General features: G+C 42.2%; 1 protein-coding gene across 1 annotated transcript in view; it reads left to right on the forward strand.

The window, feature by feature from the left end:
* Slc9a2 (solute carrier family 9 member A2) overlaps nucleotides 1–23,122 on the forward strand; it is an 83,057-nt gene that overhangs the window by 17,512 nt on the left and 42,423 nt on the right. Inside the window, exons 2-3 of the mRNA XM_032901019.1 lie at nucleotides 14,893–15,356; nucleotides 22,432–22,682. Of these exons, the coding sequence (XP_032756910.1) occupies nucleotides 14,893–15,356; nucleotides 22,432–22,682 (715 nt within the window). The remainder of the gene's footprint in view (nucleotides 1–14,892; nucleotides 15,357–22,431; nucleotides 22,683–23,122) is intronic.

The raw sequence follows: 23,122 nt of genomic DNA on the forward strand, positions 1-23,122 counted from the left end.
GGGCTCCTGCTTCAGTTCCCCATGAGTGGGTGTATTGAGTGTTATACCCAGCATTATACCCAGACCCCCTCCCCTGTTACTATTCACAGCATAGTGTTTTCAAAACATCTAGGTGAGTGAACAAAAGTTTCCTGTTATTAGAGGGCAAACGGAGCCTGCTTTCAATCTTTGTCCACATCGAATTGCTGAAAGACACATCTTTGCCTCCCTCTGTGTATGTATGTGTGTGTGTGTAAGTGCACACGTATATGTGTATGCACGTGCGTGTGTAACAGTGCATACTTATCTTTATATGTTCCATATTCAGAAGACTTTGAGTCTGTGAAGGGAATTACCAAGTTACTGCTTAAAGCACTAAGTATAAAATTTCTATTTATAGATATTGGAGGACTCTATTGAAAAAAGTTTTTTTCCTGACTCATTTTATAGATGTTTAATCCATTACACCAAGCTCTTTGTAAACAATAAAAAATCCTTCTAAGATTTGATCTAATTTTTTTCTAATTACCTTGACTGCAAATAATAGTCTGAGATTGAAGAAAGGATTCAGCCAATGATTAAACCGGGGCATGAGTCAAACTCTGTTTCCAGCCCTGACTCTGTGATCAGATTAGGATTCTGCATCTGTACATGGGGACAGGGGTGCCAGGATGGCTGTTCACAGAAGTCCTTTTATCTCATGGATGTGGACCTCAGCAACTCTGTGCTGTGCCCTGGACCTGCAGTGACCTCGTCCACGGATGGAGAGCAACCAGCTACAGATATGAGTCTGGAGAGAGCCACGCGGGCTCTGAGCAGCAAACCTTCCCTTACAGGATCAAGGTGCTGAGATGAAAGTCTGTCTGATAAGCTGTGGAAGGCCATTGACTAAGCTTCGTTCCTGTTGAAAGGAAGATCATGTGTCTAAGAAGAACAGAGAGGAAAATGGCAGGGTTTGCCCGACTTCCACCACAGTCATAGCAGTGATGGTTGGTTTTCTCAAACTTCAGTGTAGACACAAATCAGCCAGCAGGAGGCTCCTAGGTGTCTCTGTTCTCTTCAGCATGAGAGAGGGGAGAAAGAAATGGAATCAACTGAACCCTAACCTGACTAAAGGGCACCACTGCCCAGCTCTCGGTAGTTGACATCTTGCAGAACTGAGCATAGGGTGTGTGATAGAAGATGGACCCAGTTCTGCTGGTTTTTTTTTCCCCTAGGGAGACACGTAGGAAATTCTCAGTAAGAAATCCCTCCATTTCTAAAGATGAGTGCATTTGTGGAACTGCTCCATAGACAAGTAATGTGATCAAGCAGTCAGCCCACTGTGTCATGTCAGGTTATAGACTAGCCTAAGATGTGTCACGTGACTTGAAATTTCGTTCTTATTGCAGATGCCCAACTTATAGTGCATTAGTTCCCTGTAAGTTAATGTTAAATCGAAAATATCATTAATTCAAAATAGTTAATAAACCTAACCCATGGGATAGCTTAGCTTAAGATCATAGCAACCAGAGCTGTGGTTCTCAACCTTCCTAATGCCGTGACCCTTTAATATACTTCCTCATGTCGTGGTGACACCTAGCCACAAAATTATTTCATTGCTACTTATGAAATTTTGATGCTGCTATGAATCCTAATGTAAATATGTTTAGAGATAGAGTTTTCATGCCCCACAGGTTGAGAAGAATGAAATTGGAGTCTTGGTTGTTTCCCCTTGTGACCACCTAGCTGAGTGGGAGCTGAATATGAGATGCTCACAGGACAAACTGGACCATGCCGTTCAGAAAAAGATCAATATTCCAAGTCTGGTTTCCATCGAATGTGTAGTCTTTCATAGTCCCCTGAAGTGAAAAAAAGAACAGACAAAAAAAAAAAAAATCCAAAACACAGGGACTTCATCAAATCTGCGACTTCGCACATGGTTATATTTGAGGAGTCTAAACCTATTCTGTGGGATGTGAGTGCCCTCAAGATGAGTGGGAATTTATTTGACAGGCAGATTAACACTGAAGAAAATCAGTACAGTTTCCTGCATGCAATTACAATGATAAATACATGCAAAGGCTCTGGGCACACGCCAAGCAAGAGCCACATCCCCAGACCTCTGGCAGTAATTAATCACCTAAATGAAACAGCTCCTTTACAATTGCTAAAAAGAGGTGGTTGCCTTTAGTTAGGGATAAAGATCAATGAGTTTTGTATGTATAAAATTTTTATATTGTAATTATTCTTGTGTTCTTTTTCATTGAGCATTTTTATTAATTTAAAGGAAGAATGAGTGAATAAACACACATGTGGGAGGCGGGGCTATCACGGCAATGTCAGGCTGTGAGAGGCAGGGCTATCTTGGTGTATGTCATGCTGTGAGAGGCGGGGCTATCATGGTGTATATCATGCTGTGGGAGGCGGGGCTTTTACGGCATCATATTGCAATGCAATCAAGCATTTCTCCATTTCTTCCCATTTTGCTCTGCGTGTTTTTATAAATTATGTTTTCCTTTGAATGGCCAACAATTCTCATGTATCCTTTTCCCTTTTAAAAGAGGCCACGATCACACATTTCAAAATGGAGTCCAAAGTGCCTTAAAGAGGCTCGGCTCATGCTCTTTGTCAACAGATCGGTCAGGGTGACATTTTCCGGATTAACACAACGTGTTGCTTACCAGCAAATATCCATCCGAGCACAGCATCCTCTCTTCCACCTGCTTGCTTAGCAGTGTTTACGCAGTTAAATCAATACTTAATGTTGCGCTTACACCATTATTTTATAACAATGGGAAGGAGGGGTACTAATGAAAGTGAAGATTATTTTCTTCACGATGATATACCATTTAAAATTGGCCATCTTGATTTTAATGAAATAATTTGATGACAGGGTCAGCAGTGATATCATCTTTTCTATCTTTGACAATTCTGGGGGTGGAGGGGTGTATCTTCCTTCCTTTTCTCGGGCAGGGGCTGGGAGTGGAGTATAGTCGTGTAATTAATGTCCTCAGAATTGGCTTTTCTGACTGGGGAGGATTCATTGCCATGCAGTAGAAATGAAAGTCTCACATCTCGCATTCTGATGCTGCATCAATGGCCAGGTCAAGTGTTCCCGAACTCCTGTGACGGCGGGTGGAATCTAGATGGCCCGCTCAGACCTTGCTGGTGGAGTAAGACCACAGTTTCTTCTGCGGTGTTTGGCTGGAGTAGAGCCGTTATTATTTGAAACTTCTTTCCTGTTAGGTGGATTCTTTCTAGGTCTCTTGTCCAGATAAAGCAGATCTGTGTTAGGTCCTTGGTTGTTTCTATCCACTGGGATTCCCTGGCTGCGGCTTCTTTAGTTCAAGTGTAACGATATTAGAAGGAAAAATAATACTACCAAAAAAAAATCTATAAACGATGGAGAGTCTGGACTGGTGACTCACTGAATAAGAACACTGATGCTCTCCTGAGAACCCAGGTTCAGTTCACCAGGTTGGGAAGCACCTACAAAACCCCTCAGTATTCTGCCATCCAGACCTGGAGTTGGAGCCAGGATTCTTCCCATAATCTATCGCTCTGGCCTGTTTTGCTTCATGGTTAAGGTCAGGCGCGACAAATGAGAAGCGAGATATGTCTTCCATCTTCCTGGGGAGAGAGATCTGGTCATCTTCGTTTAACCTTCATTTTCTTATCCTTCATTTTCTTCAGACTTTTAGTAAGATGACTTCAAACATTACCATGGTTTAAAATTTTTCTATTTCCATGACTTTTTTGTTTGCACTTATTTTAATTTTATTAGCATTATATGAGTTTGTCTTCACGCAAGCGTACAATGCACGTTGAGTGTAGTCCCTGGTACCTGACTCCCCGCCCCATCGCCCACGAATGCCATTGCTCCCCCTGGTCCCTTGACAGGGTTCTCCAACCTTCTGGGTTCTTTGGTATGTTGCCATCTGTTATGTCCATGAACACACAACTGATTTACAAAATAACAAATCTAGAGTGTTTTAAATATTTTTTATCATTTTACATTGGGCTGAATCCATAGCTACCCTAGGCCACATGTACGCTGAGGGCTGTATGTTAGACACCTCTGAAACAATATCATTCCTATTTTTTGTTATTTATACAATATTTGACTTCATGTGCCTGTAAAGGTCAGAACTCACAATTGAGAAAAAACTTGCAACATTTGTTCCCTGAGACTGACTTTTAATTCAGTTACTATTATCTCTGGTTGTATTCATTTTCATACAAACAATACAATTTTGTTCTTCTAATGGGATTAAAAAAGTCATACCATGAGAATAAATTCTATTTCCTCCTTCTATTCTGTCGATGGCCTCTTATCTGGACTTGCAGTTTCATTCCAATGAGTCATTAAAGGTGAAATGAAATCAGATGTTAGCATGTGAGGCAGCTCCTTGTATGTTTGTTTGTGAATTTTTTTTTTGTATTTTTCCCTTTCTAATGTTTTTAACCCTGACCTGAAGAAACCAGTAGCCAGGAAATGCCAGTGGGTACAGACAATCAAACACCTAACACTGGTCTGCTTTATCTGGACAAGATAATTGCAAAGAGTCTGTCTTGCATATGTCCCATAAGTTAGCATGAATCCTCACACATGACACAAGAATACCCGTGTGTAAGTATCTGCCATGTGTTGACTTGAAGTTCATCAGGCACATGCACAGGAGTGGCATAGCTGGGTCACATGACAGGTTCCTTTTAGTGTTTTGAGGAACCCCCTTGCTGATTTTCATAGTGGCTGGGCTAGTTTACATCCCTTCTGGTAGGATGTAAGGGTTTCCCCTCAGACATCCTCTTTGCAAGGCCAACATTTGAGTATTATTTGTTTTCATGGTGACTGCTATTCCGACTGGGTGAGATTCGATCCCAACGCAGTTTTCCCTTGCATTCCTTTGATTGTTTGAGAACTCTCTGTTCCGCTCGTTAGCCTGTTTGTTGCATGGTCTGCTTTTTGCTGTTTAGAGTTTTGGGTTCTTTGTGTACTCTAGGTCTGCATCCTCTGCGAGAGGCTACCTCTTCGATGGATTGCTTCCTTTTGTGAAGTTTCACCTCTTTCTGTTGGCTATTGCTTCAGCAGGTGACGTCCTGTTCAGACAATGCTTGCCCATACCTGGGCGTTAAAGTGTTCTTAGCAGTTCCAGAGTAGCAGGTCTTACATTAAGGTCTTTGATCCATTTTATGTGCATGTTCATAAAGGGAGAGAGAGACCAGGACCTACTTTTATTCTTCAGTGTACAAATGATCAGGTCCAGAATTTGTCAAGGAGGCTTTATTTCCTCCATCATATAATTTCAGAATCCTTGTCAAATAAGAGGTGGTTGGAGCTGTGAATGTTTATATCTGAGCCTTCGGTTCTAGTCTACTGATCTACATGTGCGATTTGGTGTTAGAGCAAAGGCCTAAATATTCCTACCTTAATATTCTTTATTTTCTTCATGATGATGGTCCTCCTTCTCTTAAACTATGACCAACTGGGAGTTTTGTTGTTTGCTATATTGAGATCAATCTCATATAGCCTAGGCTAACCTTGAACTTTCTATGTGCTTGAGGTTGACCTGGAGATCCTGGTCCTCCTGCCTCCTCCCCCCAAGGGCTGTGGTTACAGGTGTGACAAATGCACTCCACCCAGAGTCTGTCTTTTTACAGTTGAACTATAAAGAAACGTCTCTGTGTATTTCTGTTACGTCTTGCTATCTACACAATTCTGTAATGCCAATTAAATTATGCTGTCTGTCCTCATTGGTATCTGGCCTCTTTCTTTATGAGACATTCTTCTGCCTTTATGTGCCACTATCTGGATTTATAGTTTCATTCTTATGATTCATTCATGGTGCAATAAAACCATATGGCAGTGTGTGTGTGGCAGTGATTTAGAACGAGTATGACATCACATCTTTAGAAAGCCGTGGCTCTTCCATAGTGTTCTATACTTACTGCCTGCTATTTATTCTAGGTAACTCTTTAAGCAGAGTGAAGTTGTTTAAGAACATTCTGGTTGGCGTTTTCTGTCTTTCTTCCTGTTGTTCTCCAACTCAATAATGACCCACTCAATATACAGTTGGTTGAAGTAAAACTGTGGACCCCTCCTTGACCCCCTCCACCCCCAATCTCAGGACTCTCCAGGTTGGCATTGTATGTTGGAGCAACAGTATCCAAACTTGTTGATCTGACCCTCTCTTATGTGCACCTTCCTCTTGATGAAGGCCGATTCCTAGCTGTTCAAAAACATGCTGAGAGCAAACAGTCCTTTACAATCATGAATCTAGTCATAACCTACCTCTGTTCACAAGCATCCTAGATCTCCACATTATTCTCTGAAAAGATCCAAAATCTTCTCCTGGCCCCAGAATTGACATGTTCAGGCATTTGCTTGTTCTTTTCTTTCTACTGTGTTCTCCTTCACTCTCTGAGCTCCTGCCAGACTGGTCTGGTTGACCAGAAGTCTCCCAGCCTAGGGTCTCTGTTCTTGTTCTTTTCATTCATGTTTTGGAAGGAACTTATACCATGTTTAGACTCCTTTACTTCACTTGGGATTCTTGTCTCTCCCAAACCACACAGATATGAAATATCCATGAGAAGGACTGTCTCATGCTTCTCTTCTTTCCTCTATGTCCTCATTATCACCTGCTTTTGTGCATTCATATAACTTCTGTGTCTTATCATTGGATGGCCACTACTCCGCTTGTACCAGTGGTAATGACTAGTATGTGGTTGCAAGAAATGTAGATTAGATGAAGCAAAAATAATTTGATGAGGTAATGATTTCTGCTTCCTCTATTTCTTCCCATCACACACAAAATTATAGTAAATATCCCCAGTGCAATATTCTATGACTTTTCAAACCTATGAGCACAGTATACGAAGAAAGAGAGATCCTTATTATCTGAGAGTTCTTTTTTTATTACTAAGTGCCCATTCTGTCATTAACTCCTTCTTGTGTGGAGACCATCTTCCATAAGATTGTTGACAGGGCTGTAGTTAGTCCAAGCTATACTAAGCATTTCAGTCTTAGTTGTTCATAGACTTTTTCTTTACCCCGATGGTTAATCAGATTCATTTGTTTTGCCTCTTTGGGTGTTCTATTTTATTTCTAAATTTCAGTCTCTGGTTTCTTGAAAGTGACTTCTTTCTGTTTTTATCCATGTATGAATATGGGGTGACCCTACCATCTCTTCACTGGTTTCCTCTCACAGTGGTAGGGAGGTGGGTCAAGGGGTATTGCTTACATTCTGAGCAGTGTAGATCATTGCTGAATCACAGTTCCTTCAAACATGTCACAGCAAGTCCTTCTGGACCTAGTCTTTCCCCGAGCCTTCCTTTTTGCTTTGTTTCTCAAGGAATTTAAAAAGGCCTCATCAACCAATCTTAATGTCACCTTCACTCATGAAGCTTTCTTGCATGTCCTTTTCTGCGATGCTCTCCACTCCTATTTCTCTGTCATTTGTTGCATCTCCTCTATGATGACATTGATCATTATCTTTCTTCCATCATCAATTTTTTTCTTTTTTTTTCTTTTTTCTTTTTTTCGGAGCTGGGGACCGAACCCAGGGCCTTGCGCTTGCTAGGCAAGTGCTCTACCACTGAGCTAAATCCCCAACCCCCCATCATCAATTTTTATGGGCACATCTCATCTACCAGACTAGAGATGTGTTCACTGAATACAAGGTGTATCTGTGATCTAGGTCATCCAACCCTCATTGACAGAGGATGCTCAATAAATCTATGATTATGGGCCAATTCTTGTCTTTGTACCTTTCCAAAGTCCATCCTGGGTGGGGAGTCATTAGCTTTCTCTTTAAGTGGCCAAGTCATCTGGGAAATTAAGTAGCATCTGAATTCTGTTCTAGGTGATTTCAACAATGTTTGACGATTCAATTCTATTTTCAAAGTTTGCACTATTCTACTAAGATCTGTGTTTTGTAAACCCAATAGGTGTAATATTTAATGAGAAGAAAGCCAGTGTACATTGAGCTAAAATATGTTTGAGGGCGATTGTTAAATTAATCTTTCAGTCTTAGTTTATGACTAAACGTTATGTCAAGTCTACATGCTTGGTAGTATATTTTTGAATATATCTTTAATTAATTTTTATTATCATTAATAAAATATCTTTATTTTAAATAAAAAGATACATTTTAGTAGAAATATATCTTTAAAATATTTTAAAATTAATTATTTATTGAATTCTATTATTTTGTATGTTATGTATGTGTTTCATGTCTTAAGTATTTGGATTAATAGTTTACTTAGTATGATTTACTTTCTGAAATACATTCTACCCAGTTTTTACTTGAATTATATTATAAGAATTCTTTGGAATATCTGATTAAAAATAATGCTACTATTTTCTGTCTGTTATGTCCGGCCAATTTCCTTACTGCACTTCTGTTTCTGGAGATATTTATCTAGTTGTTACGTAAATAGAAATACTTAAAAAAAATAAACATGTTTTAGGCTCAGACAGTCTTGCTTATTCCTTTCCATACCTGAAAACAAGCTTTCATAGCAATTATTCCATATTCTTCTCTCTTTTCCCCAGTCAGGTAGGCATGACTTACATAGACCATTACTGACTCTCAGGAGAGCCAGCCCTAGGCCTCAGGGATGGGACAGGCAGCCAAAAATCACTGCACAGTACCACCTCGGTGCCCACATGTGATTGTCCTGTGCTTAACTCAAGCTTGGCAAATATTCGTTCATCAAATAGATGCTCTTATGTATTTCTTCAATCCGCTTTAAAATATAGAACAAAAATCAAATGGAATTGGGACATTAACATTTGTCTTTAGCTCACGCTAATGCAGCTCCTCAGAGAGTCTCAACTACTCCTTTCTGCTAATCCCCTGTCTTTCTTGAGCTGTGTATGGATGTGTATGGATGGATGGGTGTGTGTGTGTGATGTATATATATATATATATATATATATATAGAGAGAGAGAGAGAGAGAGAGAGAGAGCGCTCTCTACTTGCCTTACCTGCTTGGTTTTTATTTGTTGATGTTTTTACATTTATTTTCTATGCTTTTTTCTGATTCTGACTTTTACATTGTTGCTCTTTGGTGGATCCTGCTATCTGAAGCTTCCTGTATTTTTTCTGTTTTGCCCTCTTCCCAGAATTTGATAAAACAGGCTACTGTAGTAGCCACATTGAGAAAGTGTAGTAAATTAATCTTAGTGATTTTACTTTTAGGCAGATGTTTAGCTTTTAAGCTCAGTTTATTTCTAGACTTGTATGTAGAGGGAGATTAAATTCATGTCACTCTTGGGAAGGAGTATTGTACATTGTATTTTTATGTGAGTATATGCTTGTTCTCTTACTGAGATTTGTTACAATAAAAATAAAACAGTAAAAATTTAAAGCACTATCATTGCAGAGTTTTATATGCTTGTAATAAAAATTGAATGAGAAGAAATATGATAGCCCTCAAACAATAAACAGAACTTACCAGGAACTACAAGTAGCCTGTCCCTGGGTAGGTAAGGGCATAGCAGCCTGCTGTCCATGGATTGGCTTTGTATGGTGCATGGACAGAGGATCATTTCCAAATGACCAAAACCAAATTTAAATAAGAACATGGCAGCATGTGGAACTGTGCAGGAGTCTAGTTTCAAAGTTCGTAAATAAAGCATCATTGGAACATGGGCACAGGGATTCACTTTGTTGTTACCCATAATGCATTGTTTCATTTGCACCATGAAGTCAAACTGAAACGCAGCCTGCATGCTAAAACTATTTATTCTCTAGCACAATGCTGAAAATCTTGGCCACTCTCTGAACTGCCCAGTATTATCTCTGTAGTAGTTCATATCAGCCTCATAAAAACCAGCAACAATTTCCTTTGTTCTTCCCCCCCCCCCTCTCCAATGCCTGTTACATTTCTTACTAATACTAGGAGGATTGGACATCCAGGCACAGTGACTTCTGTCTACTGAAGTTAATTTCACCTTCATAAAATACCTAGAGAGAGAAACAAACGTATGTACATAGTGAATGTGATTGTGTGTGTGTGTGTGTGTGTGTGTGTGTGTGTGTGTGTGTGTGATATTGAAGAAGTCAGTTAAAAAAAACTATAAAAACTACCTGTTTTGGTGATCAACTGATTCCAGTTGGTCACTGAAGCATAGACGTGGGAACACAATGGCTTGTCTACCAGGGTGTCACAGGGTGCCCTTCATGCCTCTGCTTTAGTACCCTGAAGGGCACTAAGCTGAGGACGCCGGTGACCGCCTTTCATTTAATCCCATCTTGATCATGGAACAGCAGAGCAGATTCAGCAGCTACTGTCCTATTTCAGGAAACGGTCACTCGATCCATTTTGACAGACAAGAGCATTTATATAAAGTCCCAATTGACTCACAGAGCGCGTCTGATGCTGCCTGCTCCTGATTTCGCCTTTGGTTGATTTTCTTCCGGTGCATATATTTGCATATATCCTTCCGCCTCCTTGGGCCTTCTTCCCATTGGCCTGGCATTCTGATTGCCCCCTTCTTTGCTCTGTTCTGTTTGCTTCTCCGCCGCTGTTTCCTGTTGATTGAGGTTTTGGTGAGAACTTTGTTGTGTGGACCGACAAGCATTCCCGTCTGAGATACATGGACACCATCTCTGTCTCTTGTCCCTTGCTTCAGCTCATATGTTATTTGCCATCCTCTGCTCAGAGGCCTTAGGAGGCGCTTTCCACACTTGGAGAGCTTCCCTCCTGAGTGTGACAAAGCCCGCGGTCCCGAGGCTGAGTTAGGGAAGGGAAAGGAAACATCAGTAACAGGAGTGGGTGTCTCTGAAACCAGGCTTCCTCCAGTGCTGCATTGCCTCCAGGGTTCATGGTTTGCCTGCATATCATTACAAATGTTTTCTCCAGCTTTTTCCTATGAAGTAAAGGAGGCCGTTACAATTCTGGGCACTGGCAATGTTGCATGGACAGTTGCCGTGCCGTGTGGTCCGTAACCCAGTTATTGCTGAGGATTTTTACCTGGGAGGTATATATTTCACTATCTCACAGGTGAGTCAGAAGAGCCTAGATACACTAGTCACCCAGCCTCAGCCCTACATAAGAGAGTGGGGAAGCTGCGTTCCAAACTGGCAAGGTAGTCCAGTGTGGCAACTTCAAGGACCATGGTTCTGTTCGGGGCTGAGTTCCAGGAGGCAACGAATTGTGTGCTTGGATCCTGGGTTCCCCAGGAGGCTTGTTGCTGGCATGTTCTTATCATACAGGAAATTCTGGCTGCGAGAGGAGGCAGCCTGTGGGGAGATGGGGTTTTGGAGGACTTCTTATTCCATTTCACAATGAGGTCAGTGGGCCAGAGGCCATGAGCACGGGACAGCTGCTCCCACTGGCTACATTAATTCCACTTAGTACTCCAGCCTGCCAGGCCGTAGTAAGAAAACAACCCACAATAGGTCATTTGAATACCCCACATACAGATGTTCACTTTATTGTGTAAAAATTACTATTTTATATTCTTCCAGATTAAGTTGCTTCGGCTCATGGAGTCTCACAGCTCAGTATGTCATGCTGTTTGTAAGAGAGTTTCACTTATTAAAACAACCATGGCAGTGGGTCTCTGGGAACGTATTCCAGCTTGTCCACACACCTTTCCTATAATTTTGACACCTTTCTGTTTTAGACCATTCCTGGTGCTGCAACCACACTGTAGACTGGGAATTTTTTTTTTAAGGGGCATTTATTTTCTCATGGTTTTGAATGCTGGGAGTCTAAGACCAAGGTTCCAAACCTTGACCTCTAGTGATGATAGTCTCATGTGGCAAAGGCAGAAGGGCAAGGGAGGAAACATGGAGTTTCCCAAACACGGAAGGAAGGCTCTTTTTTAGCTCACAGAGTGAACACAGATCTGCAAGTCTCCTGTCTCCAAACGGCTTGCTGTCTTATCCTTTTCACCAACGCAGTAAGCTAGTGAAGGGTGAACAGAAGAGAGAGAGCCTTCTTTACACGGGGAAAGCAACTCAAACAAGGTAGAGGGTCACTGTGTGGGAGTGGGGATCTAAAACAAAACAAAACAAACAAAAAACTCAAAGATATATGTGGGTCCAGTGCACACAGTCACGTGTACACACACACACACCCAGGAATCTCTGAGCTATTTGGTGATGGTGAGAAATCAGAGTCCCAGTCCTAGCTCTCAGGCAGGCCATGCGATACCAACTGTGAGCAGTTCTTCCTTTTACAAATCCACAGAGAGTAGATCTCAGAACGTCTGGGTCTCCCAGGACAGTAAAGTTAACCCCAGGAGCACGGACAAATTTCCCCCTGAGACACTGAGGGAATGAGTCTGTCATCCTGCAGCCGCAGGTTGAGTTTTTTTTTTTTTTTTTTTTTTTTTTTTTTTTTTTTTTTTTTCTGGGGCTGGGGACCGAACCCAGGACCTTTCGCTTCCTAGGTAAGCGCTCTACCACTGAGCCAAATCCCCAACCCCGCAGGTTGAGTTTTGAGAGTCAGCCTCTGGGAGTCTGAAAGATGAGAGAAGTCTCCCTATATGAAGAAGTCTCACTATGGAAGGCACTGTAAGATATGGATGCAGGCAGACCATATTGACTAGGTGCTTGGAGAGAAATGAGTCACGAAGATGAGAACAGTGAGGAAAGAGCCGTCGGGCCTGAGGAGAAGTGGTGCCGAAGGGCAGTGTTTTCATCACCCTGCCTGTCACTACAGTGGCAGAGAGGTACACAAACGGTCCTCCAGAGAGTGCCACAGACGTGCCTGATACACGGGGTTCTCAGACGGGTACCTCAGATGCACCTGATACATGTGGTCCTTGCGAGGGCATTTCAGATGTGCCTAATATGCATAGTGCTCCTCCGGAGGGTGCCTCAGATGTACCTGATAAATATGATCCTTGGGAGGGCGCCTCAGATGTGCCTGACATACCTGGTTCTTGGAAGGGTGCCACAGATGCACCTGGCACCTGCACCCCCTTTCCACCACTAGGGCGACTTTCTGATCATCTTTGTACCAGTACAGCCTTTGCCACAGTGTCTTTAAGTTTCCTGTTGCTGCCATGCTGGCTTCCACTGCGCATCATTGCTGAGGCTGCCCAGTGTGCCTGGTTCCCAGTTTAAGAGTCAAGGTCCCAATCGTCTCCCAATGTTCCGTAATCTGCATTCTGTTGTGTTAAGATGGCCTCGGCTAGAGCCATAAGCTTTTCGTATTCTGCTTTGATTCTAAAACATAAAGTGTCTCGGGCTGATGTGTTGTTACCTCACTCTCCTGAAGCCTCTTCAGTTGATCTCCAAGGGATGTCACGTTCATTCCTCACAAGCTTTCACAGTCAATATGCCCCTCCCATTTATTCTATGACAGCCACTTCTCAGGTGTCCTCTATGTCAGAGGCACACTGGGCTCCTGCATGGAGTAGAAGATACAGCTATTTCCTTCCCCTCCTTTCTGCCAAGGCTCTTATGCCTGTCTAGGAGGTTACTCTTTAAAGTCCACATAGTGCTGGCTCCTTGTGGATGTTCTCCTTAGCCGATACCTACATTCAGCTGGATCACCTGTACCAGACTGGAGTAATTCAGAGATACCCCTGTGTCTCCACTTGTTTGGAAACACTTCCAGAGGTGGAGCTCAGTGTGTATATATTCTTCATAAAGCAGTCACTTAACATACTTTTTTTTATTTGTTTTTTTTCCCCAACAATGTCTGTCTGTGTAACAGTCCTGACTCCCCCGGGCTTAATTGTAGACCAGTCTGGTCTTGAACTCACAGATATCTGCCTTCCTCTGCCTCTCAAGTGCTGGGATTGAAGGCGTGTGCCCCACAAACAGTTCTTAGTAAATTTACTTGTTTTTTTCCCTTAAGGATCCCACATCTCAAAGATTAAACACATTCTGTATTAAAGTGAAATTAAGGATAAAGCAAATACTAACCTTTATTGACAACGGAGGAAGGAATAGAACTCATCTCTAAGATGACTCTTGACCCAAACCACCATGGTGAGAGGCTAGAGGGCTTGGCCCCTTGATTGTCACTTCAGTGTTTAAAAACATAAGAACAACTTCCTTGTCTACTACCTACTGGGTTTAGGTTAGGATGGAGTGAAACGTTAATGGGAAGATGTTCTGAACAGCATTGACTTGTTTTAAGTATAAAATTGCATTGCATGGTTTAATAGCACCACTAAGAAAGTGCTTGTCGTCCAAACACGAGATTTGATAGAACCCAGGCAAACAAGCTGGGTGGATTGGCATGTGCTTGTAATCCCAGAACTGGAGGAAGCTGATTGGTCGCTGGTCAGATTACCACGTCCTTGCTAGTTCAAGGCCCTGTCTCAAACAAACAAGCAAACAGACAACTGAAACAACAACAGCGGCAACAACCAACTCAATGTGAACAGCTCGGTCCCGAGAAACAACACTAGAAGTGTCCTCGGGCCTGCATAAGAGCCTCCCAGAAATGGAAAACAAATATTTATGTCCTTCTCCTAGTGTGCTTCTCCTAATGTAGAGAACACCTGAGCAGAAAGAAGGCTGTGGTGAAGAGGAGAGAAATGCTGAGTGCACACACGCAGGCAAAGATGTTGTACTGGCATTGCCACAAAGAGGAGCAGGGGCACGCACGGGGGCACACACGACACATACGCACAAATCTCATCGTTCTCTCCCATTTCTGCACAGCATTTTCAAAAATGTAATAAAGATATAGAAGCCCCCACATTGTGCCACGGAAACAACCTGTATTTATAGCATTTGATTTCTGGCTTAGAATTCAGTTTATGCCTCAGTAATATCTCTTGCATACACATAAATAGGTAAGTGTAAACTTTTCAAAAGTGGGCCATTTTGCAATATGGAAGCCAAGTATAGTGATCTTGGGGATTCTGAAGTTATATCCATTGTTGCTATGAGAACTAATACCCCTTTTCTTTGACTCCTGCATAACCCAAGCTCTGTGTTTCTCTTAACCAGGTTTCCATCTCTACCACAAGTTGCCCACGATCGTGCCGGAGAGCTGTCTTCTCATAATGGTTGGGCTTCTACTTGGTGGGATTATCTTCGGTGTCGATGAGAAGTCTCCCCCTGCAATGAAAACAGATGTGTTTTTCCTATACCTCCTGCCACCCATTGTTCTGGATGCTGGCTACTTCATGCCTACTCGACCTTTCTTTGAGAACTTGGGCACCATTTTCTGGTATGCTGTGGTAGGCACACTGTGGAATTCCATTGGCATTGGGCTGTCTTTGTTTGGCATCTGCCAGATTGAGGCGTTTGGCCTCAGCGACATCACCCTGCTCCAGAACCTGCTCTTCGGCAGCCTGATCTCAGCTGTGGACCCTGTGGCTGTGCTTGCTGTCTTTGAGAACATTCATGTCAACGAACAGCTCTATATTCTGGTTTTTGGCGAGTCTCTGCTCAACGATGCAGTCACAGTGGTAAGTGGAACAGATCACAGAGTATGTGGGAAACACCTACCATTCATACTGTAGAAGGCTCGCCAAGGATGCAGTGGGAACAACCAACCATGCTCATCATATCTTTCTGTATGCTTACAATACTACAGGGAAGTATCTCCCACATAACAATGGGGCAATAGATTCTATAGCAGACATCAGTTGGCTTCCGTCTAAACCAAATCATTACTGAGAGTGCTATCTAGACATAGCATCAGATACACAGGTAAGAAGAGCTCAGTCCCCCAGACTGTCTTTTGCTCATCTTCAAAGGGTAATTGCAAACCTTAGTTTGCTTGACTTGTAATTTTAACCAATGGACTGTACAACAGAATTCCCACATCTCCTCTTTACTGGAGAAGCTCACAGAGCTCATAGATACTGGTTTAATGTATCAATGTTGCAACAGACACAGATGAAGGGGCTTACCAGGCAAGACCTGGGGGGAAAGACATGAAGCTTCCACATCCCCTCTAACATATCAAGCCCCCACATGCAAGCTATCCAAAAGCCCTCTGAACCCACCCCTTTGGGTTCCTTTTACACAGGCATGATTGATAATATCATTGGTCATAGGTTAATTACATCATTGTACATATGTTATCAATTTCACCTTCCACCCTTACCCTTCCATGAGAAGATGAGGATGAAAGTCTCAGCTGTTGAACTTTGCCTTGGTCTTTTCCATGGGCAGATTCCCATCTTGCTGAATCTGCAGCCACCAACCCATTGTTATCGCTCAAAGATGCCGGCCACTAAGAAGAGTCTACAGACTGGATGTCTGGGAAGGGGTGGGAGCACTGAGTACATATTTCATTATATCAGAACCCTCCACTTTGGTTAATGATCTTATGCTGCGATCTCGAAACTCTTAATGCACATTTTAATTAATTACCTGTATTTTATTTATTAGGGTATAATTGGCTCCTTGTTTTCATTTTGCAATGGGCCCCCAAAGAGGGTGTAGCCAGCCAGCATCTTCATAATACAAAGCACGAGCACCAAGTTACGAAGCAGAAACATGACTGTGGCCATTGTATCTCTGATGGCTTAGTGCTGTGGTTTTTCTTTTTAAAGTAATGGTCTTAGGTAATAATTTGAGAGACCTCAGATCCCTGTGAGAAGGGAAGCCATTAGTATATACAAATTGTACAACACGTTTGAAGAGACCTTTACTAGTGATATACATGTATATCACTAATTATTTTAATTATCTCTTCATTATCACACACAGAGTTAAGAGTTTTCATTAACTTTACCAGAGTTCACTTCTGCCTCGCCTTCTGAACTCAGGCAAGGAGTCAGGCAGATGAAGCAGATCCTTCCCTGATCCCAGATCCTTCAGAGATCTCTCCTTTCAGTACTTACAGTCACATGATCCTGAACTGGGAAATTGGTTGGTTTGAACTAGTGGTGTCAGAGGGAGATGGCAATGGCAGCCATTAATTCCTAGTGAACAGTTTTCTCATGCCCAACTCTTTAGACAACCTATGAAGGAGGTCCTACCACACTGTAGATAAAACTGAGGTGGACAGATTGAAGCGTGTTCACTTCCCATAACCTCACTCTTTCCCCCCCGCATTACCTCTTGTCTTTCACATTCACGACTCATTTGACTGTGTGCATTGGAAAAAGCAGTTTTCTCTTAGTTATTTTTTACTGCAAAAGCAGATCCTTGAAGTAAATGAGAGTATATATTTTTTAATCTGATGTGCATTAGCTTCAGGTGGACATTAATATGGAGAAAATAATTTGATAGTTGAGTCATATAATTTTAGAATAGCTTCTAAGAAGATATTTTCTTCTAGATAGCAAGTTAACTTACTCAAATAACCGCACTCAATTCATACATTCTATTATTTATTAACAGTGATTGGTCATTAACTTTCGGTATTAAATTTTAACTAGAAGCTGCCATAACAGTTAAGACATTTTATAACTCATTCTAATTTCCCCAGGCTTCAGGTTTTTCCCCTGGGACTTATATTTATATGTAAATTTTACCCTTGCTAGAGGAGATTATGGAGCCCTGGATGTGCAATTGTTAGAGTGAGTCTATTTAATGCAAAAGAAAACTTAGAAGGAAATAAGACCACCTTGCTGGATTCCTTCTAAGGGAAAGTGAGGTTGCTTTCAGAATGACGAGCAGTTTATGGGGCCTTCTCTACCACCCAGAGAATCCCTTACCCAGTTAGATCAGTGGTCTACTCTGAGTGTTTCCAGTGTCAGATTTCATGACGGATCTGGATAACTCACAATTCAAAGTGTGCAAATGCAGCGGGAGACACTGAGGTACCTCCTGCACTTGCTCTCCAGGAGGCCCAGCCACGAGCTGTTTTGTGGATAGAGATGGATGGCTGCCCCAGTGAAAGCCAAAGAGGAACAAAGAAAGCATGGCGGGTGGGTGTTAAAGTGGAAACTCTCATCCGTGGTCAGGACAACCTAGTGGGTTTCTGTGGTAGGCCACGTGTGGCCTTGCAAGCTCTCTCAAAGCATACACTCATGGAGTATCGGAATAGTCTCCCAGGCTTGCACCAGATGACAACAAAGATAAACACCCTAATATTATTTCTCTCGCAGAACTGATTACATATCGCACCGAACTGAATCCAGGCTGGGAACAACTAGAGTAATGGTGTAAATGGTTATTTGTCTTCTCCCCAGAGTCCTTCAGAGAACAGGCATGGAGACATTTTACTGATGATCCTCGACTCAATCCCAGAGTTGTATCACCAGGAAAAGTTTTACTAACTTGTGGACTATGAAAGGCTGAGAAAATCTGGATCAGCATGCTTAGAGTCAAACAAGTAGCATCACCAGGAGTTGAAGATTGAGGGATATCAGTAAAACAGAGCAAAGCTGTGTTACATCAACCCACCCCTTCTTATCATGATAAGATCATCCAGAAAGGTTAAAGAGAAGAATTTCTAGCACAAAAGTATCTCAAAGCTCAAGCAATATTGAATCTAGAAGTTGCAGAACAAACTCACCATGCTATTATCAAAGGCAAGGATAAGCTAGAGTCAAGTAGGGAGATAGCACACAATTAGAAGACTAAAATTGTTTTCAGCTAGCATTTGCATGTTAAACCTTTATATTTATGACAAATCCAAGGGTGGTCCAAATTTCCAGATATCAGAGACATCCTACTGTTTCCACGTAGTCTGGCAAGTTGACTTACTCACATGGTAACACACCACACCATGCCAGTGCAGCCATTGACTGCTCTAGTTTTCTAAGAAGATTCATGGAACTTTCTTGAGTGTTTCCTCATTATCTACCTGTAGCTAGGCTTGGGAAAGGACAACAGGCTTTGAAGATAGAAGTGAGTGATGCATCCTGCTGGTACCTTATTATGGGCTGTGGGTGGAATTTCACTTAAGGGTGGTAAACAAGGAACATTGTCCACTCAACCTAGACCTTGCAAATCACAGAATTATCTGAAATTCGTGATATAAAGTAGTTATACACTGTGTTTCATAATAAAGTGATTTGCATGCTAGTTTCCAGAATAAACAACTTTATTTGCATAATTTGTTCTATATACCTTCACTGAATCGATGCACATTTAAAATCTGAATTCAAATTGTTTAATTCATAATCTCACATGCACATATATGTAAATCATCACAGCAAATGGGCCTTAGATAATATGACAGGCCGAAGAACACTCAGCCATCATATTAGCCTATTAGTGATTTATTACAGAGGTGTCGACTTTGGGACAACACCTGGGCTACTTGTGTCACCCACATACATCATTATAATACACACATGTAATCATATGTGAATTAAACTTCAAATCTTTTTTGTATATAGATTATCTCAGATAAGCTTAGAGCATTTAACTAAAATGAACTCTCTGTATAGTTATAATTAGTTCCAAAAGATTCAATATAAAGCACGTCGGAGCTTATGAAGACTCTCTGATCGTAGACTATGCTTCTGCCTTACCATTTGCCATTTGCTCCAGCATGGCGGCACTGGTATCTCGACAGTAAACTGGTCAAACTGGACATTCTGCCCTTGTCCCAAAGTAAAGTATTTGTGACTGAGCTTCGCTCTTTCAATATTTAGAGCAATACTGGAAGCGGAACACTGTTTGGTAAATTGGATGGTTTGAGTAGCTAGGAAAAAGGTTTGGAAGGGTTGTGACTGCGACTCTGCTGATATCAGTTATTTCATGTACAAGCACATTCAAGCTCCTTGCTCAGTCTTGTCAGTGTGATAGGTGGAGGAAGGATAGAGGAGGAGGAGACTGTCTCTGTATCCCTCCGGGAAGAGGTTTCTTATCTTGTTGGGGGAAACATGGTACTCAAGGGAAAGGTAGCCACTACAAAATAGCAAAGTGCCAACTGGTTTCTTCCTTCTGTATGTTGCAGGTCAGAGGTAAGGACAATTCCTAAAGGCTGTAGGAGTCTGGGAAGGCCCTTGGGAAGAATCAAGCTTCAGTAATGATATCTTGGGAGACAGTTCCCAGGCTTAGGGGATTGTTTTCTTCAAGGAAAACGACAGTAAAGAAAAACACAGAACAGAATGGGGATATACGTTATGTTTTGTAGAATAGTAGAACAATTCTACCTCTGCCTTTTCAGGGTGTTGTGGGAAGCAGTCAATCAGGAAGGAAGCAAAGAAGGAAGGAGAATGAAAGGGAAGGCGAGATACGTGTATTAGGATTTCTCAAAGCTGGACAACAACCAAAGACTTTGAATCTCGAGGCTAGAAAATGAAAAATCCAAGTGAGTAAGGTAGATAGACCAAGGGAGAGATGGGCTCTACTAGTGCAGGCTGCTGAGTCAGGATGGACCTACAGCATCTAAGTAGAACCAAAGGGTTCAATGCAGAAACTGAACTGACTAACCATAGCACACTCTGGGAAAAGCCACTTCTCCTGAGACACTGGAGGCTGTTACCTTTGTCTTTGATAGTGTAGAGGCAAGAGATTCATGTATCATCTTTTAAATCCTATAAGGCAGTAGTGGTGGCCCAGAGCTGTTATTGTACCCTGATTCTGCAGCAAACTCATGACAGAAAGTAAGAATTGGTACACCCACCAAGCAGGACAAAAGAAAGAAGCCATAAAAGTTGATGACTCCAAGGATCTTGTAATTCAGAGGAAAGGAGGAAACATTTATGCCAGGTCTATGAGGTAGAAGACTTTGTCAATAACTGAGATAGGGCCAGAGGGTCACAAGCGTTGGGTCATGGCTGCTTACCAGGAGGAGGCTGGCTCATGAGCTCGTGTGGAACCTTCAACACTTCACTCAGGTCAGGAAACTTCCTCTCCAACATGGCATTTTGTGTCATTTGATTTCTAAAACACTTGATTGATTTCTACATTCTGAGAACCAAATGGAGGTACATCTTAGGCCTTTGTCTCCGATGCGCTCATAAGCTGGCTTTAAAAAAATTCTGAGTGTTAAATTCCACAGTGAAAACAGTAACAGAAGGGTGGTTTGAGTTAAACAGGTCTCTGCTTCTGTGGGAAAAAGCAATGAGGCTTCGGAGTCAGTCCTTCCCCTCCCATGTAGTGCTGGAGCTTCCACACGGGGGAAAACACGTTGCCCACTGAACATGAAGCGAGTAGCACTCTTTTTTTTTTCCTAAACCCATCTGGTCCTGGGCTCATTTTGGTTGGGAGACTTTTTTCCCCCCATCTTTATTAACTTGGGTATTTCTTATTTACACTTCAATTGTTATTCCCTTTCCTGGTTTCCCAGCCAACATCCCCCTAACCCCTCCCCCTTCCCTTCTCTATGGGTGTTCCCCTCCCCATCCTCCCCCCATTACTGCCCTCCCCCTAACAATCACGTTCACTGGGGGTTCAGTCTTGGCAGGACCCAGGGCTTCCCCTTCCACTGGTGCTCTTACTAGGATATTCATTGCTACCTATGAGGTCAGAGTCCAGGGTCAGTCCATGTATAGTCTTTGGGTAGTGGCTTAGTCCCTGGAAGCTCTGGTTGCTTGGCATTGTTGTTCATATGGGGTCTCAAGCTGAAGTCTATTAAATCAAGACTTCTAAAAAACCAAACAGGAATGGCCCCGTTACTTTAGAGGCATAAAATGTGTGTGAAGCTACAACATGTTTATACTGTACATGATCACATACCATGTACAGATGACCTCTTTAAGAAACACCCTCAGGACTTTACATGATACTAGGCATGCTGCGTATGTGAGTGGAGCAAGAAGGTGGGATCTGATGTGAAGATGAGTTTCCTGGAAGGAGGACTCCTTCAGTGGGGTACCCACATTGAAGGACGGGCTCCCTCCCTGTCGTGATTCTATGATAGGACCCTGTAAAGTAAGTGTATTTTCACAGCAGACTGATATGTTTCCCTAGGACATGCGGCTTCTGAGCCATGGCAATATGTGCAGGTGTGGCGAGCAAGTATTTGAAAATAGCCTCCCTCCAGGTAGTAGCTGAAAAAATTAACAATATTAACAATATTGTTAAATATTAATATTTTAGGAATAATTTGAGTACTAACTTTGTAATATTCTCTTACTTCTCAAAATATTTATCTGAAAAGGCACCAGGACACTTTTGTCAAAGATTTTATTTAAATCCAGACTATTATTATATGTGGCAATAACTACACAATAATTTCCCCTGACATTGAACCGATCTCCTTAAAAGACTTTGTCTGTGCCCAGGAGGGTGATCGTAAGGAAAACTAGGAAGAATATTATTATTCTTTCTCATGTGTATGCATGTGGTGTGTGTGTGTGTGTGTGTGTGTGTGTGTTATGTATGTGCGTGTACCTGTGTGTGCATGTGGAGGCAAGGGTAACACTGGGAGTCTTCCTCCATCATTCTCCAGTTGTTTTTACTGAGGTAAGATATCAAAGCTGCACCCAGAGTTTGATAATGCCAGGTCACTTCTGAGGTCCCTTGTCTCTCCTAAGATTTCAAGCAGGCCTCCATGCCAACTCAGAATTTGCAAGGGTGCTGGGAACTCAAACATTGATCCTCAGGCTTGTGTGACAAGCACTTTAACTGCCGCCATGTCTCCAGCCCCAGCAGAACTGACCGTGTGCTTTCTCATCCGCCCAGGTCCTGTACAACTTGTTCAAGTCCTTCTGCCAGATGAAGACCATCCAGACCGTGGACGTGTTTGCTGGCATCGCTAACTTCTTCGTCGTGGGGATTGGCGGGGTGCTGATTGGCATCCTGCTGGGATTCATAGCAGCGTTCACCACCCGTTTCACACACAACATCCGGGTCATTGAGCCGCTCTTTGTCTTCCTGTACAGCTACTTGTCCTACATCACTGCTGAAATGTTCCACCTTTCAGGCATCATGGCGTAAGTCACCCACCGCTCACAGCCCGATTCCTGAGTTTTATTGAACTTTTGCTTTCTAATGTATTAAGTTGGCTGACTTATGTAAAAGACTAGATTTTCTTATCCTTAGAACAACTAGAAGTTGATTTCTTTAAAACCTTTGGTTGCGATGAAATGAAGTATCTATTATCCAAACTTATGCTAATGCAATATGGAGCTAACATGAAAAAGGTGCTAAAATTAATTCTTGAGTTTCCTATGAAGTATAATCATGGACTTGATTGTTGATCTGGAACGGATACTAACATTTTATGAGTCCGATCCCCATGCTCCTGGTGGGAGGCTGCAAAATATTCCAAGCAAGGTCGCATCATCTAAACTGCCCATGGAGTTCTAGAGCTGTTTCTGTGTGTCTAGTTGAATGAGCTTACACACAGTAGGTGTGTTGGTAACAGTTTAAA

This window comes from Rattus rattus, chromosome 4 (assembly GCF_011064425.1).
Source record: "Rattus rattus isolate New Zealand chromosome 4, Rrattus_CSIRO_v1, whole genome shotgun sequence".
NCBI lineage: Eukaryota > Metazoa > Chordata > Mammalia > Rodentia > Muridae > Rattus > Rattus rattus.